Raw genomic sequence first — 22,843 nt, 5'->3', positions numbered from 1 at the left:
TGACAAAGAGCCTACGCAGCAATTCATCTGTGACCCTCTGTGACCTCTGGAGGAGGTGTCACTGCACTCTCCACTTCCCAGGCCTGTCCCACAGATGTCAACAGCTATTATTACGAAACTTTGGGTAAAACGAGGTACAGGGAAGAACAGAAATGGGAGATGGCAGCTCATAAGTCTCATACTAGCCTTAATTCCTACTCTATTTCCTCTCCATAAATGACTTTTTTTTCTTTTTTAGCTGCACCTCGAGGCATAAAGGATCTTAGTCCCTTTTCACCCCCAACCAGAGATCAAACCCCTGCCTCCTGCAGTGAAAGCTCAGTCCTAACCACTGGACCACAAGGGAATTCCTATCTCCGTAAATGACTTTTTATAGGAAGCAACACATTCTTCCATCTCCTTTCAACAGACTTTGGTATACAGTCTTACCAAAAACTTTCTGAAAACATAAATGAGCAGATTCTCTCAAAGAAAAGGACTAAGAAGTAGAAAAGGGATTTGGACCCTTACTAGATATTAGGTCACATGACAACTTAAAACCAAGAAACTTTCCCAAACAATGGGATATGAAAGAATGATGGGACACATATAGCTCGCATAGCAATTTTGAAACACATTAACATCCCACATTAAACTAGATATATCCAGAAGCTTAGCATTTTAATTATAAGAAAAACTTTCAGAAAACATATTTATCAGCTCTATGAAAAAATGGGGCCCTTCTCTGCTTAAGAACAATCATGAAATAAAGAGAGATGTATATCAGATCAGTCAGTCGTGTCCGACTCTTTGCGACCCCAGATGTATACAGTCAATACATATTTACTGAGTACTTGCTGTGTGCCAGGAAGTATTCAAGGTACCAGTCACAGATCAAAATTTTTGAGTCAATAAAAAAGAGCAAAATTAAATTATCTAGACCACAACAGTTAAATGGGAAATGTATTATTAAACTGGTTGCATATAAAAAAATAAAAAATAGACTTCCTGTATTTGGAAAATATTCATTTTTTGTTAATAATCAAAGGAATGCCAGATAAAACAATCCGAGGCACTATTTTACTTCTAAATTAAAGGAGTACATTTGTAAGTCAAGAATATAAAAAAATATTTAAAAAATAAATGAAAGGAGTCAGCACCGTCTATATTAGTGATGGAGGTGAAGAACAGGTCTTGGCAGGGCATCTTTCTCCCTGTAGCCTATTTTCTACTGTCTCTTGAAAGCAGTACAAAGAAGCAGCCAAGGCAATGCTCAGTCTCTGACCAGAGACTGCTACTCCCAGCGCTACAACTGAGGAAGTAATTTAAGGGCCTCAACAACGTGAGCAAGAAGTTAATGGCTCACTTCCCTGGTGGTTCAGTGGTTAAGGGTCTGCCCGCCAGTGCAGGAGACATGGATTCAACCCCTGCTCTGGGAAGCTCGCACGTGCCAAGCCTATGCTCCACAACTACTGAGCCCAGGCTCCAGGGCATGCTAACTGCCACTACTGAAGGCCTGGCGCCCTAGGGCCTGCGCCTCACAAGAGAAGCCACCACAGTGAGAGGCCCATGCACCACAACACAGAGCAGCCCCTCGCCTGAACTAGACAAAGCCCATGTGCAGCAACGAAGGCCCACCACAGCCAAAACAAATAAATAAACCTCAAAAAAAAATTAACGGCAAGCATAATCTAGAATGCCAGAAATAGTAATATGAAAAGTTGTTTTTAGAAGCCATAATTATGAACATGGAAAAATATCAGTGACATAAATGAGACAAACTTACTATAGTAATCTAAAAATAAGCACATATATATTTAAAACAAAATGAAATAGAACAAAGGCATCACAGGTAATTCTGATAATGTTCTATAATGCTTTCAACTTACCTTTTTATTAAAAAGATGAACTTATTTTTATTTAAGATAATCCCATCTTAAAATAGCATTTTAGTAGTATGTTATGAAAAAGAATACATACCTGACACTCGCCGATCAAATCTGCCAGGAATTGGAACTGCAAAACAAAAAAATAACGTCTAGTCATCATTATGTCACATGACCCATCTTTATTTCCCCTTTTTGTAAAGATCTTTCATAGGAGAACCAGGAAACTCAATACCAAGTGGTGGTTCAATTCATATTCTTTCATCATCAACCACAGACAGTGGTTCAACATGATCACATAAAGACAACATAAAGAATATATATATGTCTTTGAAAACAAACTCTTTATAACTTTAACATGAGTGGCAATTTTATTTCTACTCACATTCAAGTTCTATCTAATTTGTATCACACCAGATAAGTAAGAAGTCTACTAAATTTACTGGTAATGTCACGATATCAAACATTTAAATTTTCTTCTTTTAAAAATAATTACAAGACCTGCTAACTAATAGTATTTACATTTCCTTTTAAAATAATTTAATGAGTATTACACTAAAATAAAAAAATGAACCATTAAGTTATACTCTCCTTCGAAATGGATGGGTTTTCTCCACCCATGGTCAGTGTATTAATTAGAAAAATGTATCACATGTTTTCAGTTAAAAATATTTTTTTCTTTTTGTTAATTTTTCCTGCTTCTCACTTGCATCGTTCCTTGTGCTTGATGGTTATCTGAATTCTTACTACTGAATATTTGAACAAGGTGGGTTTTTCTATAGTTGAAGATTAATCTAATTTTATTTTAACAAACATACAGAATATGCCTTATTAATCTCCAAAAAACAGAAATTTGAGGGTTACTGAAAAAGAAATTGAAGATGGCTCTGAGAGCCAAACTCTAATGCAAAGTTTCTGAAACAAATACAGACCCAGGAAGGAGGGAAATGCTCACCTTACTAGGATTAGAACTATCATTTTACATAGCACAGGGTCAAAGGTACGTTACTGGAACAAATAGGCAAATAATCAAAAGAAAATCCCAGTGGTTCCTGAAAGTACCTACAATAATTTCACTACTTCCTCAATAAAAGAGTGGATTAAAAATATAAGCAGAGTACCTAGTACATGCCATGCAGTGTAGTAGACAATTTAGAAAACATTAGTGAACAAAATAAAGATCCCTGATTTTATGAAGCTTGAGAGAGATGCGGGAGAGCTGACTTTGATCATTTGAAAATACACATCTCATCACTCAGGTAAACAGATGAATATATACCAGCATAAGCCCTCAACCCAGGCCTCATGGGGTTTCCATAATTTAAACGCCACCAAATATTAGTATACAATCTGAAATTATAAAGCACATAGTGATACAGTTTAGCATGGGTGCTATCAGGGGATACCTCAAAGGGCTAGACAGAAAAATTATAGACTTATCATAAAATAAGAACTGTATGTTTAAAACAAAGACATAAAGAAGGAACCAAAATTTTTAAATGTGAACTTAAAATCACTATTTCCATCTATCATGCAAAAAAAGACAAAATTATTTTTTAAAATTCCTAAAGCATTCCCACTAACTGAAAGATTCAAAAGTGTTAAAAAAAAAAAAAAAAAGTTGACTTGCAGTGTAAAATGTAATTAAAAACAAGAGACTTAAGGCATTTAGCTCGAATGGATCACTGTGTGGATGAAAAGGTAAACAAAATGGGCACAGACATGCTGCCTGATAAATCTATGTGTTATTTCATTTTAAATTAGTACACATCTTAAAAACTTTTATAGGGTCAGAGGAAACAGCTGCAGTTGGAAGAAGATAACGCCAAGGCACACAGAGGATGCAGTCAATAACCACAGCAGTCAGAGACCACCCATTCTAATTTCACCACTGCTTAGAGAGCTCAAACACAGCAGATCAGACTTTATGTGAATCCAAGTATGCAACCAGTGTAAATCTGAGAAATCTTCCAGCAGAAAACAAAGCCTAAAATGCTCTCCTTTTCTATCATAAACAAATACTGACAGGGAGTAGGAAAACTTAATTTATTAGGTTATCTGATCTGAAAACATGTGCCTCACATTATTACTGATTAAATGAACTCCTAAACACAGACATACTCTGAAAATTAAAACATGGTTCTTTGAGCATGTAGAATATTTTATGTGGTAAATATTAAGAACATCTGGAGAATGTGAAAACATGTCCCAAAGTCTCTCTTAAATTAAAATATGATAGACAAGATAATAGAATTTTCCCATGGCAGGAAATGGCACAAAAGCCTGGAGAACAAAACCCAAGCACGATTAGGTAGCTCAGATGGTAAAGAATCTACGTGTAATGCAGGAGACCTGGGTTCAATCCCTGGGTTGGGAAGATCCTCTGGAGAAGGGCATGGCAACCCACTCCAGTATTCTTGCCTGGAGAATCCCATGGAGAGAGGACCCTGGCAGGCTACAGTCCGTGGGGTCCCAAAGAGTCAGATGAAAGATTCTGTGACTCCTGGGAAGGCAAATAGGCACACTCAAAACCAGGCTGGTAGGACGTTAGCAGCACCAGCTGTGTACAGAGGCAGAGAACAGAAGCAGGACATTTACAAGGGCCTTGTGTCTGGGGGATCTCAGCCTAGTATAACATAGCACAGCACAGCACAGCAAATCTCAAAAGTGGAATACAGAGCAGCTGTCAGAGCAGGCCCTTTAGCACAGTTAATCACAACATGGAGACTGCCAGGAAGGGCTGCCACCAAAGGGTGACATTATGCTGGGCCCTCATAGGCCAGGGGGTGAAAAGTGCATCTCTGGGCAAAGCTTGAGGAAAGCCCCAAAGGCAAGGGTTTTGGATTGGATAAATATCCCAGGGTGCCTGGAAACAGATGAGGGAGAAGTAGGGTGTCAGGGGAGGACCACTCAGTGAAGCAAGAGAAGCCCAAGAAAAAGTGCTGGGTAATGGCTCAGCGGTAAAGAATCCATCTGCCGTGCAGGAGACACAGGAGACTTCAGGTATGATCCCTGAGTTATGAAGATCCCCTGGAGAAGGAAATGGCAACCCACTCCAGTGTTCTTGCCAGGAAAATCCCATGGACAGAGGAGCCTGGCAGGCTACGGTCAGTGGGGTCGCAAAGAGTCGGACATGACTGAAGCAACTGAGCACAATCCAGTTAGGGTTCTGAGACCCAATCAGTAAACTATAGGACTCACTCTTGGTTCACAATTAAGAAAAAAGAGAAAAGAGAAGGAAAAGAGAAAAGATAAAGTATCTTCCATGAGTTCACACACAAATTAATTCTGCCTTGTCTGAGGGTCAGAAGAGGGAAAGAATGCTGCTATCCTTTCTTCACTTTTTCTTCCTAGAATCTTGTGCTGGTTGAACAAGGTACATGGTCACTGAAGTTTAGAGCAAAAACTCCAACAGTATGTTTGCCCTGGTATGGTAGTTTCTGCCAGTACCTGTGACTATATGACGATAATGAAGTCCATCCCATTGAGCTATTTCTCTAGTGTGTCCAACATCTGATATCCATCTTCCCACAATCTACCCAGAGAGAACTCCTAGCAGACCCTGCTGGGCCTCTAGCTATATCATACACGTAAATACTTCCCTCCAACATCAAACTTCTCAAATGAGCTGTTTTGTGAGCTGATCACTTTTTTTTTTTTGAGACTTTTGCAATCTGGCTTCCAACTATTATTAAAGTAGCCTCTTCCAAAATCACAATTTTCCTCTATATTATTCTTCTGTATTGATTATTTCCTCTATTCTTGAGCTAAATAAAAATCATTCAATATTGGTTGGTGCCAAATACATATTCATTCATTCAACAAATAATTACTGAGCCCTTCTATGACAGGCACTGTGTGATCTAGTGGGGAAATATGAATAAAAGTGATTCAGATATGGCCCCTGCCCACAAAGATCTTGAAAGTGAAAGTTGCTCAATCATATCCGACTCTTTTCAATCCCACGGACTATACAGTCCATGGAATTCTCCAGGCCAGAATGCTGGAGTGGGTAGCCTTTCCCTTCTCCAGGGGATCTTCCCAACCCAGGGATCGAACCCAGGTCTCCTGCATTGCAGGCGGATTCTTTACCAGCTGAGCACAAGGGAGGCCAACAAAGATCTGAGAAGCTATCTAAAAATGACCAATAATTATCATCATAATGACGTGATATCTACTGATACTACAACAAAGGCAAGTACAGAGTGCTCTGTGAGCACATACGAAGAGTGCCTAGAGGAAGCCCAGGAGGGTCTGGGTCTGTAGTCAGGTCTAGGCATGGCTGGGATGGAAGCTGAATGAACTGAGGATTTGGGGAAATGAAAGACATATGATATGGCATGAGCAGTGTGGGAAAGGAACAGAGATGCGGGAGAAGAGGTGAGCAAGGGTCATTCTGGAAGCCAACCTGTGGCAGAGCCATGTTCAGAAGTATTTCTATGTCTTTTTTGTTCAGCTGGGGGAGAAGAGCAGGAACAAAGATTTAACCTGATAAAGATTCCCTTGGATATGACTGCAAAACCAGAAGGGAATATATGGAGCAGAGTGACCAAGGCTTAATGAGAGAAGAAGTACCAGTTAAGAGAAGAAGAAAGGATTCCCTATTCCAATACTAGGGAGTGGCAGGAAAGTCTTCTAGTAGAGAATAGCCATCCCTTTGCTCCACTGATTCCCCACCTGAGGGCTCTCTACTTCCCCCCAGTCTTGAACACCTGTGAGACCAACGGAAAGAGGATGGGGGCTCAGCCACCCCCAGACAAGGTGGAGTTGGAGAGAACCACTTGGAAATGATCCCTGTGAGTGGATCAGCTGTGGACACAGCATTTCTGCTCAATATGAAGAAACTGGAGCAAAGGGAGTCATCACAGACTGGATTTTATAAAGATCACTCTTGACTGCAGCTGGTGGAAGGAGGTAGTGCACTGGTCAGATGTGTCGCTGCAGACAGAAGGAAAATAAAAGGAGTCTAACGATTTACAGAAGATTAAAATTTATAATGTTTAGTGATAAACTCAATGTTTGCTCCATAACAACATCAACTGAAGTTATACACCTACAATTATAAAAGAAAAAGTATTCAATATGTGCTTCAGTCAATCTATAAATAAGGGTGCTGCCATGGATCCCCAAGTTATAAAATGTCAGAGTGGCAAAGCATTTATGAATTCATCCAGTCTGGTCACGGCAAGCAAGTTTCATCTCACATGACAACTCTAATTGATGTCACGGGTCCACCTGAATCATCCTGACTCCTTCCTTTCTTTCATTACTCACACCTGCTTCATTAATAATTCCATCTGTTCTCCCACCCACTTTGTTTCTTGAATCAGTCTACCTTTCTCCATATCCACCCTAGTCTGAAGGGCATCATTTCTTGCCAGGATGATTGCAACAGCCTCCAAACCTGTCTTCCCACAGCCCATTTTGCTCTACATCAATCTATTCCCCACACAGTCATCAAAGTGATCTCAAAATTTTGGAAGAAAATCTGGCAGTTTCTGTCAAAATTTTTACTGTGAACTGCCTTTGACCTAGCAATAATTCCACTTTTAGGAATATGTTTTATATATGTATATAAAATACTATATGTAATACTATAATCACTATAGTATTTTAGGTAATAGAAAAAGTGAAAATAAAAGTTGTCTAGAAAAAGAAGTTAAAGATATACTGGTATAGCTAGAGTATGAAGTTCTATGCACACATTAAAATTTAGGATGCCACAGACCTACATGAAGTGCCAGGGAGACCTTCAAGATAGATATACTGTTAAGTAAAAAAAAGTTTGACAATCATTACATGAAATAACCCTAATTTTCTAAAAATCTTGTCATCAAACTTTAACATGTCATAAATTTAAAAGCTAATTAGTCCTATAAGGCTGCAACGAAGAAAACAACACCAATAAAACAGAGCCCTCTTCTAATCCATCTCTCCCTACCTGCAATTCCTGCTCCCCAGGGGCAACTGCATCAACTCTTTTGACTATGTCTCCTGAGATTTATTTTACCTTAACACACTTACACTACGAATTCTGTGTGTTTTAATTACCCTTTGTCTTGCAGTTCTGGAAAAGAAAAGGAAAAGGCTTGCAAAGTAGCAGGACATGGATCCCTAACCTCATGAAGCCCCCTGTTCTACTGGTCCTGAACTTCAAGCTGCCAATTTTTTGCCACTTACAGACAAACCTAATCTTTTTCAAACTGAAGTATATATAGTTGCTTTACAATATTCAGCTGTATAATGGACTTCCCTTGTGGCTTAGGTGGTAAAGAATCCACCTGCAATGAGGGAGACCTGGGTTTGATCCTGGGTTGGGAAGATATTCTGGAGAAGGGAAAGGCTACCCACTCCAGTATTCTGGCCTGGAGAATTCTACGGACTTGCAAAGAATCAGACATGACTTAGCGACTTTCACTTTCAACTGTATAAGACCAAAATGATTCAATAAAATGTACAGACTATATCCATTTAAAGTTGCTGCAAAACATTGGCTATATTCCTTGTGCCACACATTACATCCTCATGTCTTATTTACTTTATACCTAGTAGTCTGTACCTCTTAATTCCCTTCCCCTATCTTGCCCTTCTTCCCTCAGCCCTCTCCCCACTGGTAACCACCAATTTTCTATATCTGTGAGTCTGTTTCTGTTTTGTTATATTTATTCATTTGCTTTATTTTTTAGATTTCACATATAAGTTAAAACATATCATATTTCCCTCTCAGTCTGACGTATTTCACTGAGCATAATACCTTCCAGGTCCATCCATGCTACTGCAAATGACAAGATTTCACTCATTTTTATGGCTAATATTCCACTGGGTGTGTGTGTGTGTATGTATACATCACATCTGTTTTTTTTAGTCCATGATTCATGTGGGATCTTAGTTCCCCAACCAAAAATGGAACCTGTGTCCCCTACACAAGAGAATGCAGTCTTAACAACTCAACCACCAGAGAAGTCCCTGCACCACATCTTTATCTACATTCATTGGCTGATGGACACTTAGGTTGCTTCTGTATCTTGACTAATGTAAAGAATGCTGCTGTGAACACAGAGGCGTATGTATCTTTCCAAATTAATGTTTCTGTTTTCTTCAGATATATATCCGAAAAACCTAATCTTAGTCAATACAGAAGCCAAAAGGAAATTCTGCTGATCCAAATAACAAACAATGCTGGAAATTATGGAGATGAAATAAATAAAAACATATAACATTTACGTGCCAGGATGGGACTTCCCTGGAGGTCCAGTGGTTAAGACTCTGCACTCCCAATTTGATCCCTGGTCAGGGAACTAAGATCCCACATACGTCTTGGTCAAGGAAAAAAAAAGTTATGTGCCAAGATCTGCCCTGAACACTTCGTGGTTATTAAGTCACTTAACTCTGATACAAACTTTATGAGGTACTATCAAACTTACGAACTCATTAAGTACATACACTTACATTACACTTAGATAAAGAATCTAAGGCAAGAAAAGTTAAATAACTCATTCTACTAACAAAGGTGGAACCAGACTGAGTGCAGGCACTCAGCTTCATAGCCCACGCTCTCAGCCATGGAAGGACAACATCCAAAATCAGCCCGGGGATGCCAGCAGGGTAACCAGGTAACACTCACATCAGTGTAACTGTGTGAATGCACCTTCTTTCTTGAAATGTCTAAAATGTCTTCTCAAATGATGTTTAAAGCCCCCGGTAGAAATCTGCATTTGGAATCTTGACATGAGACTAATACAGTTTATCAAATATTAGTACTTACCAACTAATCAAAATTTACTGATGAACCTGGTCCAAAACTGAGTATTTTTCTAAGATCAGCATTAACAGTTCTTTTAAAAACTTTTTTTTTTCCCCACAAGTTCACTTTAAGTACAAATACTTTATACTTAATACTTTCTTTATATTGACTCAGTACACTGAGTCAATATAAAGAAAAACAGAAGTAACCATAACTGTACTTGGCCATAGCTTAATCTCTCAGGGGGGGCCTGGGATTGCAATAGCTAGAGGTAAGATGGGAAGAAAAAAAAAAAAAAAGCTTTATTTTTCTTAATGTGATAGCCTTATTGAGATATAATTCACATATCACATAGTTAACCACTTATACTATACAACGGTTGTTAGTATATTCAAAGAATTGTGTCTCCATTACTATAATCAATTTTAGATATTTTTCAACACCTCAAAAAGAAACCCTATATCCATCAGCACTCCCTCCCCATTCCCCCCAATCCCCTTGGCCGTAGGCAACCAGTAATTTACTGTCTCTATAGATTTGCCTTTTCTGGACATTTTGTATAAGTAGAATACAATATGTGGCCTCTCATAGCACCTTTTAGTACTTCATTTCTTTTTGTTGTCAGACAGTTTCATTGTATGGATATACCACATTCATCTATCCATTCATCAGCTGGTGAACACCTGGGCTTTTTCCACTTTTTGGCTATTAAGAATAACATTACTATGAACCTTCATGTATACACATTTTATACATTTTCATTTCTCTTGGGTATACATCTAGGAATGAAATTGGTGGGCTGTATGGTAACTCCATACTTAAGTTTCTGAGCAACTGCCAGACTTTTCCATTTTCCACTCCTACTAGCAGGATGAGAGGGTTCCAGTTCTTCCACATCCTGGTCAACACTTGTTAATATTTTTTTATTGTTATAACAGTGGGTATAAAGTAGTATGTCATCATGGTTTTAATTTGCATTTCTAATGACTGATGTAAACAGTTTTATTTATTACTGCTAAAAATCCTTATTTCTGAAAAGCTAACGATTTTATTCACTATCATCTTAAAAAAAAAAATCTCTCTCCTCTCCTCTGTGACTTGATGCTGAAAAACAGTTCTCACGTCCATGATCAGTAAGCTAGTCTGGACTTCACAATAACTGCTTTCTTGCTGGCCTTGAATCTTTGTTCTTCAAAGGATTATCTGTTACAATTACTGATAATAGGCAGAAGTTACTATGATCATTTATTTTTCTTTAGAAACACTAAAGTTAAAATGTTTAACTAAACATTTGTGAAAACATCTGCAGGGGCATATTCATTCTCACTGATTAAATAATGGCTTATCCTGAACATCTTCATTTGCTTTGAAAAATGTATCACATATCCAGTAGGAGGAGATGTGACAAAAACCACCATCCGACAAGAAAATATAATTCATTGTTCAACTGTTGCATTAGCTTCCACTCTGCTACCATGTCTTTCCATTCCTTCAAGGCCAGAATTAGTGTGCATGCTACTTAGAACCTCGGAGCAAAATCTGAGATGCAGGAAATGTTTAAGACCTGGCTTATAAAACTGTAGCCCAACAGAATCAAATTTGATCCCCCATGCCATTTTTAGTATAATGGTGATGTACCTCTGCTTCTATTTCCTTCTCTCCCCGCATCACCAAATCCTCTTCTGGAAGACAAATGTTTAGGGAAACAGCTTTGGAGGAGGAACCCTAAAGAAGGTTTAATTAGATAAAAAGTTCTTTATTATATGAAATTGGGCAGTTGATGATTATGTGAAAGCAGAAAGGCACCTTAGTACTCTCAATCTATCCTGTTCAATTTGTTCAAATACCCTATTAAGCAGAATTTCTATATAAGGTCAACAAACACTCCTCCATGAACACTCAAATCTAATTGAGTTGATTCCCAAGCCTACGTGGTGAAGAAATGAAAGCCTGCAGTGAAGGCACAGGACACCCACTCTCTGGCCTGGATGCCCCTGAGATGGACAATGAAGGAAGTGCTGAGGCTAGGCATGCTGACCAAAATCGGAGCCGGGCCAGAGCACATGTGCTCGACCTTTTTACAGACATGCTCCATTTAATCTTTTTTCTTGAAGACTCTCATCCCCAATAACCAGCTTCACTTCTTTTTCATTTGATAGAAAAAAAAATTTACATGGAATGAGCTTTTTAAAAAGTATTAACTACTTTATTACTGTTTCTACCACTTTGCCACTTTTGTGACTGAGCTCATCTTGATTTTGTGGGGTGAAATTATAATACATTTAATGAACTAAACTAAAGGAAGTCAACTGGAAAGGAAGCAGGCAAAGTTGGAACACTTGTATTTTTCTACAGCAATGAGAGAAGTCTAAAAAGTATTCATGCTGACCACCTGTAGAAACTAAGTAACATGAAGATGATAACTCTCTGCATAGTGAGACTTTGTAAGATACAAAATAGATGTTTCTAAGCATTTGAGGTCAGCAAATTCAGAAGTAAATGTCCTTCATGATCAAGGCCCTTTGTCTGATAAAGCACTGTGGAGGTATCCACTGGATATAGGATTTCCTCCTGGGTAGAACTCAGACACCAGACGCAGCAGGCCGTGCTCCTCACTCCCTGGGAGGCTGGCGGCTCACCTTTCCTGTCTGTCCCTTCCTCATTCCACTGCATCTCCCTGACACCTACCATAGTTGGTGAGGGTAAGACAGTGAGATGGGCGGGGGACAAACCTGAATCTGATCAAGCTGATGTAGCAATGGTCCTCAAACTTTAGGATACATCAGAATTATTGAGAAGACTGAAGGCCTCTTCTTCAGAGTTTCTGATTCAACAGGCCTGGAGTGAAGCTAAGAATCTGTACTTCTAATAAGTCTCCCAGATGATGCTGATGTTACTGATCCTGGAACCTCATTTGAAAACTACTGCTCTAGTGCCAATTATGAAATGAGAGGAAAAACAGGGGATGGGGAACTCTGATGCAAACATCATGGGGATGCAATCAGCCAAACTCTACAAAATAAACTTTATTCTACAAATAATCTTCAAAGGAAACAAGAAAGAGATCAAGAAAGATCCTACAGACTAAAAGAGACTTAAGAGATAAGGCAGTCAAATGTAATTCTTGACCTTATCTGAAGATGTGTGGAGAAGTGTGAACAGAGATTGAATATTTGATATTAAGGCATTATTGTTTATTTTAGATATGATGAAAGTTTTGTGGATATATATTTAGAACTAGTCCTGAGGGACATAAACCTAAATACTTATGGATAAAATTGTTTTTGATATTTAAAAAAAGTAATCAAAGAGGAAGGTGGTCTGAGTCACGAGCTGGGGTCAGGAGAACTGATTCTGAAAATCTTTACCTAACTTCTTGTTCAGTGAAATTCTGTGGTAGCTTGATACTGGTATAGTAAATACATGGGTAAAGACTCCCCAAGAGAAATTAGCAAACATTATAAATTAAGTCACCGCCCAAGAGTTAACAGAGTTGGGGATAGATAGACGATGGGGGTTATTACACTATTCATTTTACTATTGTCCATCGACATTTTCCATCATTAAAAAAAAAAGGTAGAAAAGAAAAAACCAGCATTCCTGGGAGGGGATGGGGGAACCAGGGGACAGAGAAATTCTGATACAGTGGTCCATTTAACCTCTCTCCAAAAACACTGCCCTAATACACACATCCAGCCAGTAAACAGAGTCATTTATTCTGAAACAACCATTGGCACCCACAACCCCCTGTCCCCATCCACTGAACATCTCTCTGGTCCTAAAGTACCCACTGCCTAGAAAACCCATCTCTAACCCAGCCCCAATGTCCTGCCAAAGAATGAAAATGCCATTTTAAGAGCTGAGATTCCTTCTCTACCACAGAATGCAAAAATTCCATGTGTCTACTACATTACATTAAAAACTCCTAAGGAATAAGTATGGGGACGTTCCTACCACCTTTTGTCTGGCACAGACCTTGTCATGCACAGACACTAAATGTAGATGGACTGAATGAATGAGGCCCTAATAAGCCAGAAAGGACTAAAAGCCACGCCCCCCTTCCTGGGTATATCACCTCATCAACTCACATCTGGCCACTAATTTAAGTTGAATTATAACAGGAATATAAAAAAACTACTCTGACACCAACTGGTAAACTTCAATACAATTCTGATGCTAACCCTCAGGGTAGCACCCGAGTCCACATCTCAGGGACATGGTCCCCAACAAGACTGCCTTTACTCCAGTTGCTAGTTGCACTTTGGTGGTCCTGGGCCACCAACATGTCTAACCAACTGGCTACAAATTCACAGGTTCCCACAACTCTCAGGTTTGACTTGCTAAAACAACTCACAGGACTTTAGGAGATGGCAACCCACTCTGGTATTCTTGCCTGAAAAACTCCATGGACAGGGGAGCCTGGCAGGCCACAGTCCATGGGGTTGCAAAGAATCAGATACGACTGAGCACGCACTCACACATACCTATTCCTGGGGGTTTCCCTGATAGTTCAGTGGGTAAAGAATCCACCTGAGAGTACTCTTTCTACCCCCTTCTGATGCCTATGTCAGAAGCTTTCTCTATCTCCTTTATACTTTAATAAAACTTTATTACACAAAAGCTCTGAGCGATCAAGCCTCGTCTCTGGCCCCGGATTGAATTCTTCTCCTCCCGGGGTCAAGAATCCCGGTGTCTTCGTGTGATTCAACAACCACCTTTCATCTTGGGGGCTTGTCCGGGATCCTTCAGGACAAGATAAGGATGCTTGGAGCTTTAGTTCTTTGTTCTCTTAGCAAACACATTTTCTGCCGTGCTTTACTAACTCTACCGTGTGCTTGTGTGAATGAATGACAGGCCCTGTGAGAAGCAAGTAAGGAGCCCTGCTCTGCGGTTCCACGGTGATCTCATACGGCTTATGGCAGAAACCTGTCGGGGGTTTATACCGACCTGCCAATGCCAAGAGGCACCCAATGTCTCCTTCGGGAACCGACCAGAAATGGGCAAAGTGTGTGGACCGAACTCTCCTTTCTCGGTCAGACTTTTCGGTCTCTTTGACCATTTCATTAAAAAAAAAAAAAAAGAATCCACCTGAGAATGCAGGAGACACAGGAGATGCGGGTTCTACCCCTGGGTTGGGATGATACCCTGGAGAAGGAAATGGCAACCCACTCCAGTATTCTTGCCTGGAAAATTCCATGGACAGAGGAGCCTGGCGGGCTACAGTCCACGGGGTCACAAAGAGTTAGATGACTGAACACACACAAGCAAGCACATACCTATTATTACAGTTTTATTATAAAGGATACAAATCAGTATTGGCTAAATGAAGATACACACAGAGCACAGTTTCCCTGTCTCTTCTCACAGAATCAGGGTGCTTCACCTTCCCAGCATATCATCAACCAGGAAGTTCCGCCAAGTTTTGATGTTCAGAGCTTTGTTGGGGTTTCATTCCATAAATGTGATTGACTGAATCATGGGCTACAACATTAAATTCAATCTCCAGTCCCTCAACTTTCCCCAGAGGTCAGACTGGCTCAAAGCTCCAACATTCTAATTACATGGTTGATTTTTCTGGTGACCAGGCCCCATCTTGAATCATCTCATTAACATAAATTCAAGTCTGATCCAAGGGAGCTTCAGATCAGATCAGATCAGTTGCTCAGTCGTGTCCGACTCTTTGCGACCCCATGAATCGCAGCACACCAGGCCTCCCTGTCCATCACCAACTGCCGGAGTTCACTCAGACTCACGTCCATCGAGTCAGTGATGCCATCCAGCCATCCCATCCTCTGTCATCCCCTTCTCCTCCTGCCCCCAGTCCCTCCCAGCATCAGAGTCTTTTCCAATGAGTCAACTCTTAGCATGAGGTGGCCAAAGTACTGGAGTTTCAGCTTTAGCATCATTCCCTCCAAAGAAATCCCAGGGCTGATCTCCTTCAGAATGGACTGGTTGGATCTCCTTGCAGTCCAAGGGACTCTCAAGAGTCTTCTCCAACACCACAGTTCAAAAGCATCAATTCTTCGGTGCTCAGCCTTCTTCACAGTCCAACTCTCACATCCATACGTGACCACGGGAAAAACCATAGCCTTGACTAGACGGACCTTTGTTGGCAAAGTAATATCTCTGCTTTTGAATATGCTATCTAGGTTGGTCATAACTTTCCTTCCAAGGAGTAAGCATCTTTTAATTTCATGGCTGCACTCACCATCTACAGTGATTTTAGAGCCCAGAAAAATAAAGTCTGACATTGTTTCCACTGTTTCTCCATCTATTTTCCATGAAGTGATGGGACCGGATGCCATGATCTTCGTTTCCTGAATGTTGAGCTTTAAGCCAACTTTTTCACTCTCCACTTTCATTTTCATCAAGAGGCTTTTTAGTTCTTCACTTTCTGCCATAAGGGTAGTGTCATCTGCATATCTGAGGTTATTGATATTTGTCCCAGCAATCTTGATTCCAGCTTGTGTTTCTTCCAGTCCAGCGTTTCTCATGATGTACTCTGCAGAGAAGTTAAATAAACAGGGTGACAATATACAGCCTTGACGTACTCCTTTCCCTATTTGGAACCAGTCTGTTGTTCCATGTCCAGTTCTAACTGTTGCTTCCTGACCTGCATACAGATTTCTCAAGAGGCAGTTCAGGTGGTCTGGTATTCCCATCTCTTGAAGAATTTTCCACAGTTTATTGTGATCCACACAGTCAAAGGCTTTGGCATAGTCAATAAAGCAGAAATAGATGTTTTGCTGGAACTCTCTTGCTTTTTCCATGATCCAGCGGATGTTGGCAATTTGATCTCTGGGTTCCTCTGCCTTTTCTAAAACCAGCTTGAACATCAGGAAGTTCATGGTTCACATATTGCTGAAGCCTGGCTTGGAGAATTTTGAGCATTACTTTATATTTCCATTACTTGGGAAATTCTAAGAGTTTTAGAAGTTCTGTGCCAGGAATCTGGGACAAAGGCCAGACATGTTCTTTATTATTCAACAAAAACAAACTGTGAAAACTCCCTAGCCAACTTACAGAAATAAAGCAAGCATGAAAAAAGCCATACAAGACCACTCATTTTAGGGTGTTAAATCCCTCTCTCACTTGGCATTTCAGATACCAATCATCTGCTAGACCTGCACAACACTTAAAAATATGGTATGCATTAAATTGAACCATACTCTGAGAATTATCTATGGATCACTATCAACAGGAAAAAAACCAAAAACCGGGAGCATCACCAATCAGACATGGCTTCTCTGTGAGTTGAGAAACCGACTCATTAGTTGAACATTGGACTCTTGGTTTGGTAACAGTAAGACAGAGCAGTTGCCCTGTTAATGATCACAGAGCCACCAAACAAAAAGCTTTAATAATCTTTCTGAAGAGAATCATCAAGCATTCACAGCATGAAGCAAATTCTCCTGTAATCATCATTTTACTTTTGTTTAAAAATAATGGATGTAAAAAAAAACACAGAGGTTTAATAATAACATTGCAGAAAAAAAAAATAATAACATTGCAAACTGAACAATAATTCTCCAGCCACTGGTTTACCAAAAAAATCTTCATCCAAATCTTGACATCTTTAGTCACTGTCTTCACACACATTATCTTGTGGGTATCACATCTTAAAACGGTTGTTAACAAATTCCCTGGCAGATATCAGGGCTTGGACTAAAAAACTCAAGCCATCTATATTTTAATCTTAAATTCACTTAAATAAAATCTCAAATGCCAAAGAAATAATATAAGATAAACATGCCTGTTTGTTTTTTTTTCCTGGCCTCACCTGCAGTAGAGGCATGGAGTCTTAACCACTGGATCACCCGGGAAGCCCCATGATTACCTTTTTTTAATTCCAAAGAGTCATACACTAAATTTTACACTAAACAGGAAAAAATACATACATGAGAAAAACGTATTGTGATGATACAAAATACCAGAACAGCCCTAGCAGATGTTATCTTTTTTTTATTTGAAATATAATTGACTTTCAATATTATATTAGTTTTAGATGTATAACATAGTAATTTAATATTTTTATATGCTACAAAATGATCACCATAGTAACTTGCTACCCACTGTCACCATAAAAAATGATTATCATCTTATTACCTATATTCCCTTTGCTGTACGTTACGTCCTTGTGACTTACTCGTTTTATTATTGGAAGTGTGAACCTCTTAATCTCCCTCACCAATTTCACTCTTACCCTGACTCACGCCCCTATGGTAACTACCAGTTTGTTCTCTGTATCTGTTAGTCTGTTTCTGTTTTAATACATTTGTAAATTTGTTTTATTTTTTAAGTTCTACATACAAGTGAAACCATATAGTATTTGTCTTTCTCTGTCTGACCTATTTCATTCAGCATAATACCCTCTAGTCCATCCATGCTGTCATAAATGGCAAGCTGTCATTCTCTTTTTTAGCTGAGTAATATTCCACCTGTAAATATATACCACATCTTTATCCATTCACCTAACAATGGGCACTCAGGTTGCATTCTTATCTTGCTTCTGTAAATAATGCTGCCTTGAGCACAGCGGTGTGTTTATTTTTTTGAATTAGTGTTTTTGTTTTCTTTTGGAAAAAACCCAGAACTGGGATTGCTCAGTCATACAATAGTTCTCTTTAAATTTTTTTGGAAAACCTCCCTACTGTTTCCCCTTAGCTTAGATGTTCACCTCTGAGATTCAAGTAAGTAAAAGACAAAGCCTTGAATTAAGAGCACACAGAAGTAAAACCTTAAATTATCCTTTAAATTAAATAACAGCTAAAGCAAATAACATCCCTCTCCCGTTTCTGAATATGAGATGTCCCCACTTTTCCCCTCCATTCTAATCCACCTCCCCACCCCCAACTCTAGGACCTTGCTGCATCAGACACGAGCTCTCCACGGGCTCCTTTCCCTCTGCATGTGAACATGCTTATGGTGACTCTAACCGAACAAAACAGAATCAGAGACCTGCCTTCATATCTGTACTTCTTCAAGCTACCACCAAGTTCTTTCTTCTTCAAAACATACTCACCATTTTTTATCTGAATCTTCTGCAGGCTCTTCTTTCCTTCTTTACTCCCTCCTTCATTCCCTCCCTCTCTCTCTCTCTCTCTCTCACACACACTCCCTGACCTACTGGCACCTGACCTCTTCCATCACAACCCCACTAGAGCCTCTATCCCCAAGAATCACAGCTGAATCATTTCAACACTGGCTTTATCCAATTTGACCTCTTCACTGCTTCCAACACCACTGATGCCTGTTTCAGTCACCTTTATTCAGCATAGTACTGAAAGCCCTACCAGAACAATTAAGCAAGATAAATAAATAAAAGAGCATTCAAATAAAAAAGGAACAATAAAACTATTTACAAATTACATGATCGTATATACAGAAAATCCTAAAGAATCCACAAGTTGCAGGGTACAAGATCAACATACAAAAATCAGTTGCAGTTGCATATATTCACTATCAACAAACTGAATATGAAGTTTAAGAAAACAAGTTTTGTGTTTTTGTTTTGCAGAAATGGAAAACCTGATCCTAAAATTCATATAGAATTGCAAGGAGTCCTGAAAACTCAAAAGAATCTTGAAAAAGAACAATATAGTGGTGACAGTTACACAAAATAATGTACTGAATGCCCCTGAACTGTATATTTTAAAATGGTAACAGTAAATTTTATGTATATTCTACCAAAATGAACAGTATAATGGCATTAAACGCAGCCTAAAGTCAAACCCTGCTTATTACATGGTCTTGGATAGTTTCTAGGTCTCAATTTCCATATCTGTAAAATGGAGATAATTATAGTCCCTGCTGCTAAGTCGCTTCAGTCGTGTCCAACTCTGTGCGACCCCATAGACAGCAGCCCACTAGGCTCCCCCGTCCTTGGGATTCTCCAGGCAAGAACCTTTTTCAAAAGATTAGGAGGATTCAATGAGATGACGCATAATAAATAACTGAGCACTGAGACTACTAAAGAATAAAGGCTTAATAAATGCAAGCTGTCCTAATCACAGAACAGTATTTATGGGTAAATTACGTAAAATGTAGAAAAAGAGTAAAAAAAAAAAGTCTCCTCCAGCTGATATTTCCAGAGCAAGATGAAGGAATACATAGTGTGCACACTTTATGAACAATCACGCTGCACATCTGTGATTTGTGCACCTTTTTGCACATACGTTTTACTTCAAAAAAGTTTACCTGCCTCAAAAAGAAAGGTGGCCGCACAATACTGTGAAGGCACTGTACTGATGGCACTGAACTGTACACTCACAATGGTTAAAATGGCAAATTTCACATTACACACAGTTCACCACGATTCTTTACAGGGAGATAAAAGGAAAGAAAGCTGATTTTGGTGACAGTGTATAGATGGGTAGAAGACAGATGAGTGGGAGACCTACAGGATGCATCCAGTTAAGAAGCAATATAAGGACTTCCCTGGTGGTGCACTGGCCAAGATGCCATGCTCCCAATGCAGGCGGCCTGGGTTCAATTCCTGGACAATGAACTAGATCCCACGTGCTGCAACTAAAACTTCACATGCCACAGCTAAGACCTGGTGCAGTCAAATAATTTTTCTCTTTTAAGAAGTAATAAAAAGCAAACCCAAGGCAGGGAAGGGACAGTAGGGAAGGAGAAGATGGGGGAACCCAGAGATCAAAATAAATGAAAGTGAAAGTGCAAAAGAGAGAAGAAAGTGATGGATTTCTGGGTTTCTTGCCGAAGAAATCAGAAAAAGGTGACTGCAGAGAAAACAGAGCTGTGTGACAGGTAAGTTCACAACATTAGTTTTAGGCATCATGAGCTTGAGAGATGAATGAGAGGTGACCAGCTGACAAGACAATCATAAATAGGGTGTGTGTCTAACAGCAAGTTTTGATTCTGAAAGTTCAGGTTCAGGGCAGGTTCAATGCTTAGGAAGAGAACTGTCACTGAGGGAGAAACAGTAAACAAACCAAATTCAGGGGATCATCAACAGACATTTAAAGGATAGAGGTGAGAGAGTCAAGACACAGGGGAATAAAGACACTGATGCCAAGGAGGGAGAAAGTTTCAAAGAGGGCTGGTTCAACTGTGTCGAAATCCTCCTGAGAGACCCAGATATGTGAACTGTAGAAATATTATTATTATTAAGCAAGTCTCAAAAAAGTTCCAATAAGGCAATTTAAACCAACTCCAATTGTTATGTGGTATATACTGTGCAATAAAAAATGCTGGGAAAATATCCTAAGGAATCCACTAAAAAACTAGAGAACTAATAAACAAGTTCAGCAAGTCTGCAAGATACAGGTCAATATCTTAAAAATTAACTGTATTTCTATACATTTGCAATGATCAATCTGAAAATGAAATTAAGAAAACAATTTCATTTACAATCACTTCACAAGAAATAAATGACTTAGGAATAAATTTAATAAAATAAGTGAAAACTTTATATTCTAAAAACTACAAGACACTTGTGGTTCTTTAATTTAGAAATTATAGAAAATCTAAATAAATGAAAAGACATTCTATATTCACAGATCTGAAGACTTAACATTGTTAAAAGGCAATACTCGCCAAATTAATCTACAAATTCAATGCAATTTCTGTCAAAATCCCAGTTGGCCTTGTTGCAGAAATTGACAAGTTAATCCTACAATTCATATGGAAATGCAAATAGGCAAAACAACTCTGAAAAAGAACAAAGTTGGAAAATTCACATTTCCTGATTCTAAAACTACTACAAATCTACAGCAGTCAAGGAATGCAGGAGTGGCACACAGGCAGATATACAGATCAATGGAATAGAACTGAGAGTTCAAAACAGACTCTCGCATTTACAGTCAATTGATTTTCAACAAGAGTAGCAAGACAATTAAATGGGGAAAGAATAGTCTTTGTAATAAGTGGTGCTGGGGACTTTCCTGGTGGTGCAGTGACTAAGACTCTGTGCTCCTAACCCAGCAGGCCTAGGTTCAATCCCTGATCAGGGTACTGGATCCCACATGCCGCAACTAAGTTGCAACATGATGCAACTAAGATCTGCTAAGTCGCTTCAGCCTTGTCCAACCCTGTGCAACCCCATAGACCGCAGCCCACCAGGCTCCCCCGTCCCTGGGATTCTCCAGGCAAGAACACTGGAATGGGTTGCCATTTCCTTCTCCAATGCATGAAAGTGAAAAGTGAAAGTGAAGTCGCTTAGTCGTGTCCGACTTTTAGCGACCCCATGGACTGCAGCCTACCAGGCCCCTCCGTCCATGGGATTTTCCAGGCAAGAGTACTGGAGTGGGGTGTCATGTGTAGCCAAATAAATAAATACTCAAAAAAAAGTGGTGCTTAAAAAACCACATATAAAAGAATGAAGTACCTTACTTCCTAAACAAAAAATAACAAAAATGTACTACAACATAGGGATGTCCCTGGCAGTCCAGTGCTTAAGACTCCACACTTAAGGGCACAGGGCACAGGTTTGATCCTTGCTTGGGGAACTAAGATCTCCTATGTTGCACGGCCAAAAAAAAAAACCAAACAAACCCCAAAGTACTACAACCTAAATGTAAAGCTAAAACTGTAAAACTCATACAAGAAAACAGAGAGGTTAATCTTCATGACCTTGGGTCTGGCAACAGTTTCCTAAATAAGACACCTATGGCACAAACAACAAAAGACAATGATACACTGGACTTAGTAAAAATTAAAAACCCATGCTCCAAAAAACCATATCAAAAAAGTAAAACGACAACCTGCTAAATGCAGAACATAGTTTTTAGTCATATATCTGATAAAGGACTTGTTTAGAATATACAAAGAACTCTTAGAACTTAACAATAAAAAGACAAACCAATTTTATAAAACGGACTAAGGACCTGAATAGACATTTTTTCAAAGATACACAAATGACCAACACACACATGGAAAGATGCTCAATATCATTCAGTTCAGTTCAGTCGCTGAGTCGTGTCCGACTCTTTGCGACCCCATGAATACCAGGCCTCCCTGTCCATCACCAACTCCCGGAGTTCACTCAGACTCACGTCCATCGAGTCAGTGATGCCATCCAGCCATCTCATCCTCTGTCGTCCCCTTCTCCTCCTGCTCCGAATCCCTCCCAGCATCAGAGTCTTTTCCAATGAGTCAACTCTTAGCATGAGGTGGCCAAAGTACTGGAGTTTCAGCTTTAGCATCATTCCCTCCAAAGAAATCCCAGGGCTGATCTCCTTCAGAATGGACTGGTTGGATCTCCTTGCAGTCC

At 39.5% G+C, this 22,843-nt stretch overlaps 1 protein-coding gene across 1 annotated transcript in view; it reads right to left on the bottom strand.

The window, feature by feature from the left end:
* Positions 1–22,843, bottom strand: part of PRKAR2A (protein kinase, cAMP-dependent, regulatory, type II, alpha) — a 70,073-nt gene that overhangs the window by 40,771 nt on the left and 6,459 nt on the right. The window contains exon 4 of the mRNA XM_010851964.1: positions 1,960–1,995. Coding sequence (XP_010850266.1) covers positions 1,960–1,995 — 36 coding nt within the window. The remainder of the gene's footprint in view (positions 1–1,959; positions 1,996–22,843) is intronic.

Source organism: Bison bison, unplaced genomic scaffold (genome assembly GCF_000754665.1).
Source record: "Bison bison bison isolate TAMUID 2011002044 unplaced genomic scaffold, Bison_UMD1.0 scf7180017864304, whole genome shotgun sequence".
In the NCBI taxonomy this organism is placed as follows: domain Eukaryota; kingdom Metazoa; phylum Chordata; class Mammalia; order Artiodactyla; family Bovidae; genus Bison; species Bison bison.
The sequence above is the reverse complement of the archived record's forward strand: the minus strand, read 5'-3'. Positions and strand labels throughout refer to the sequence as shown.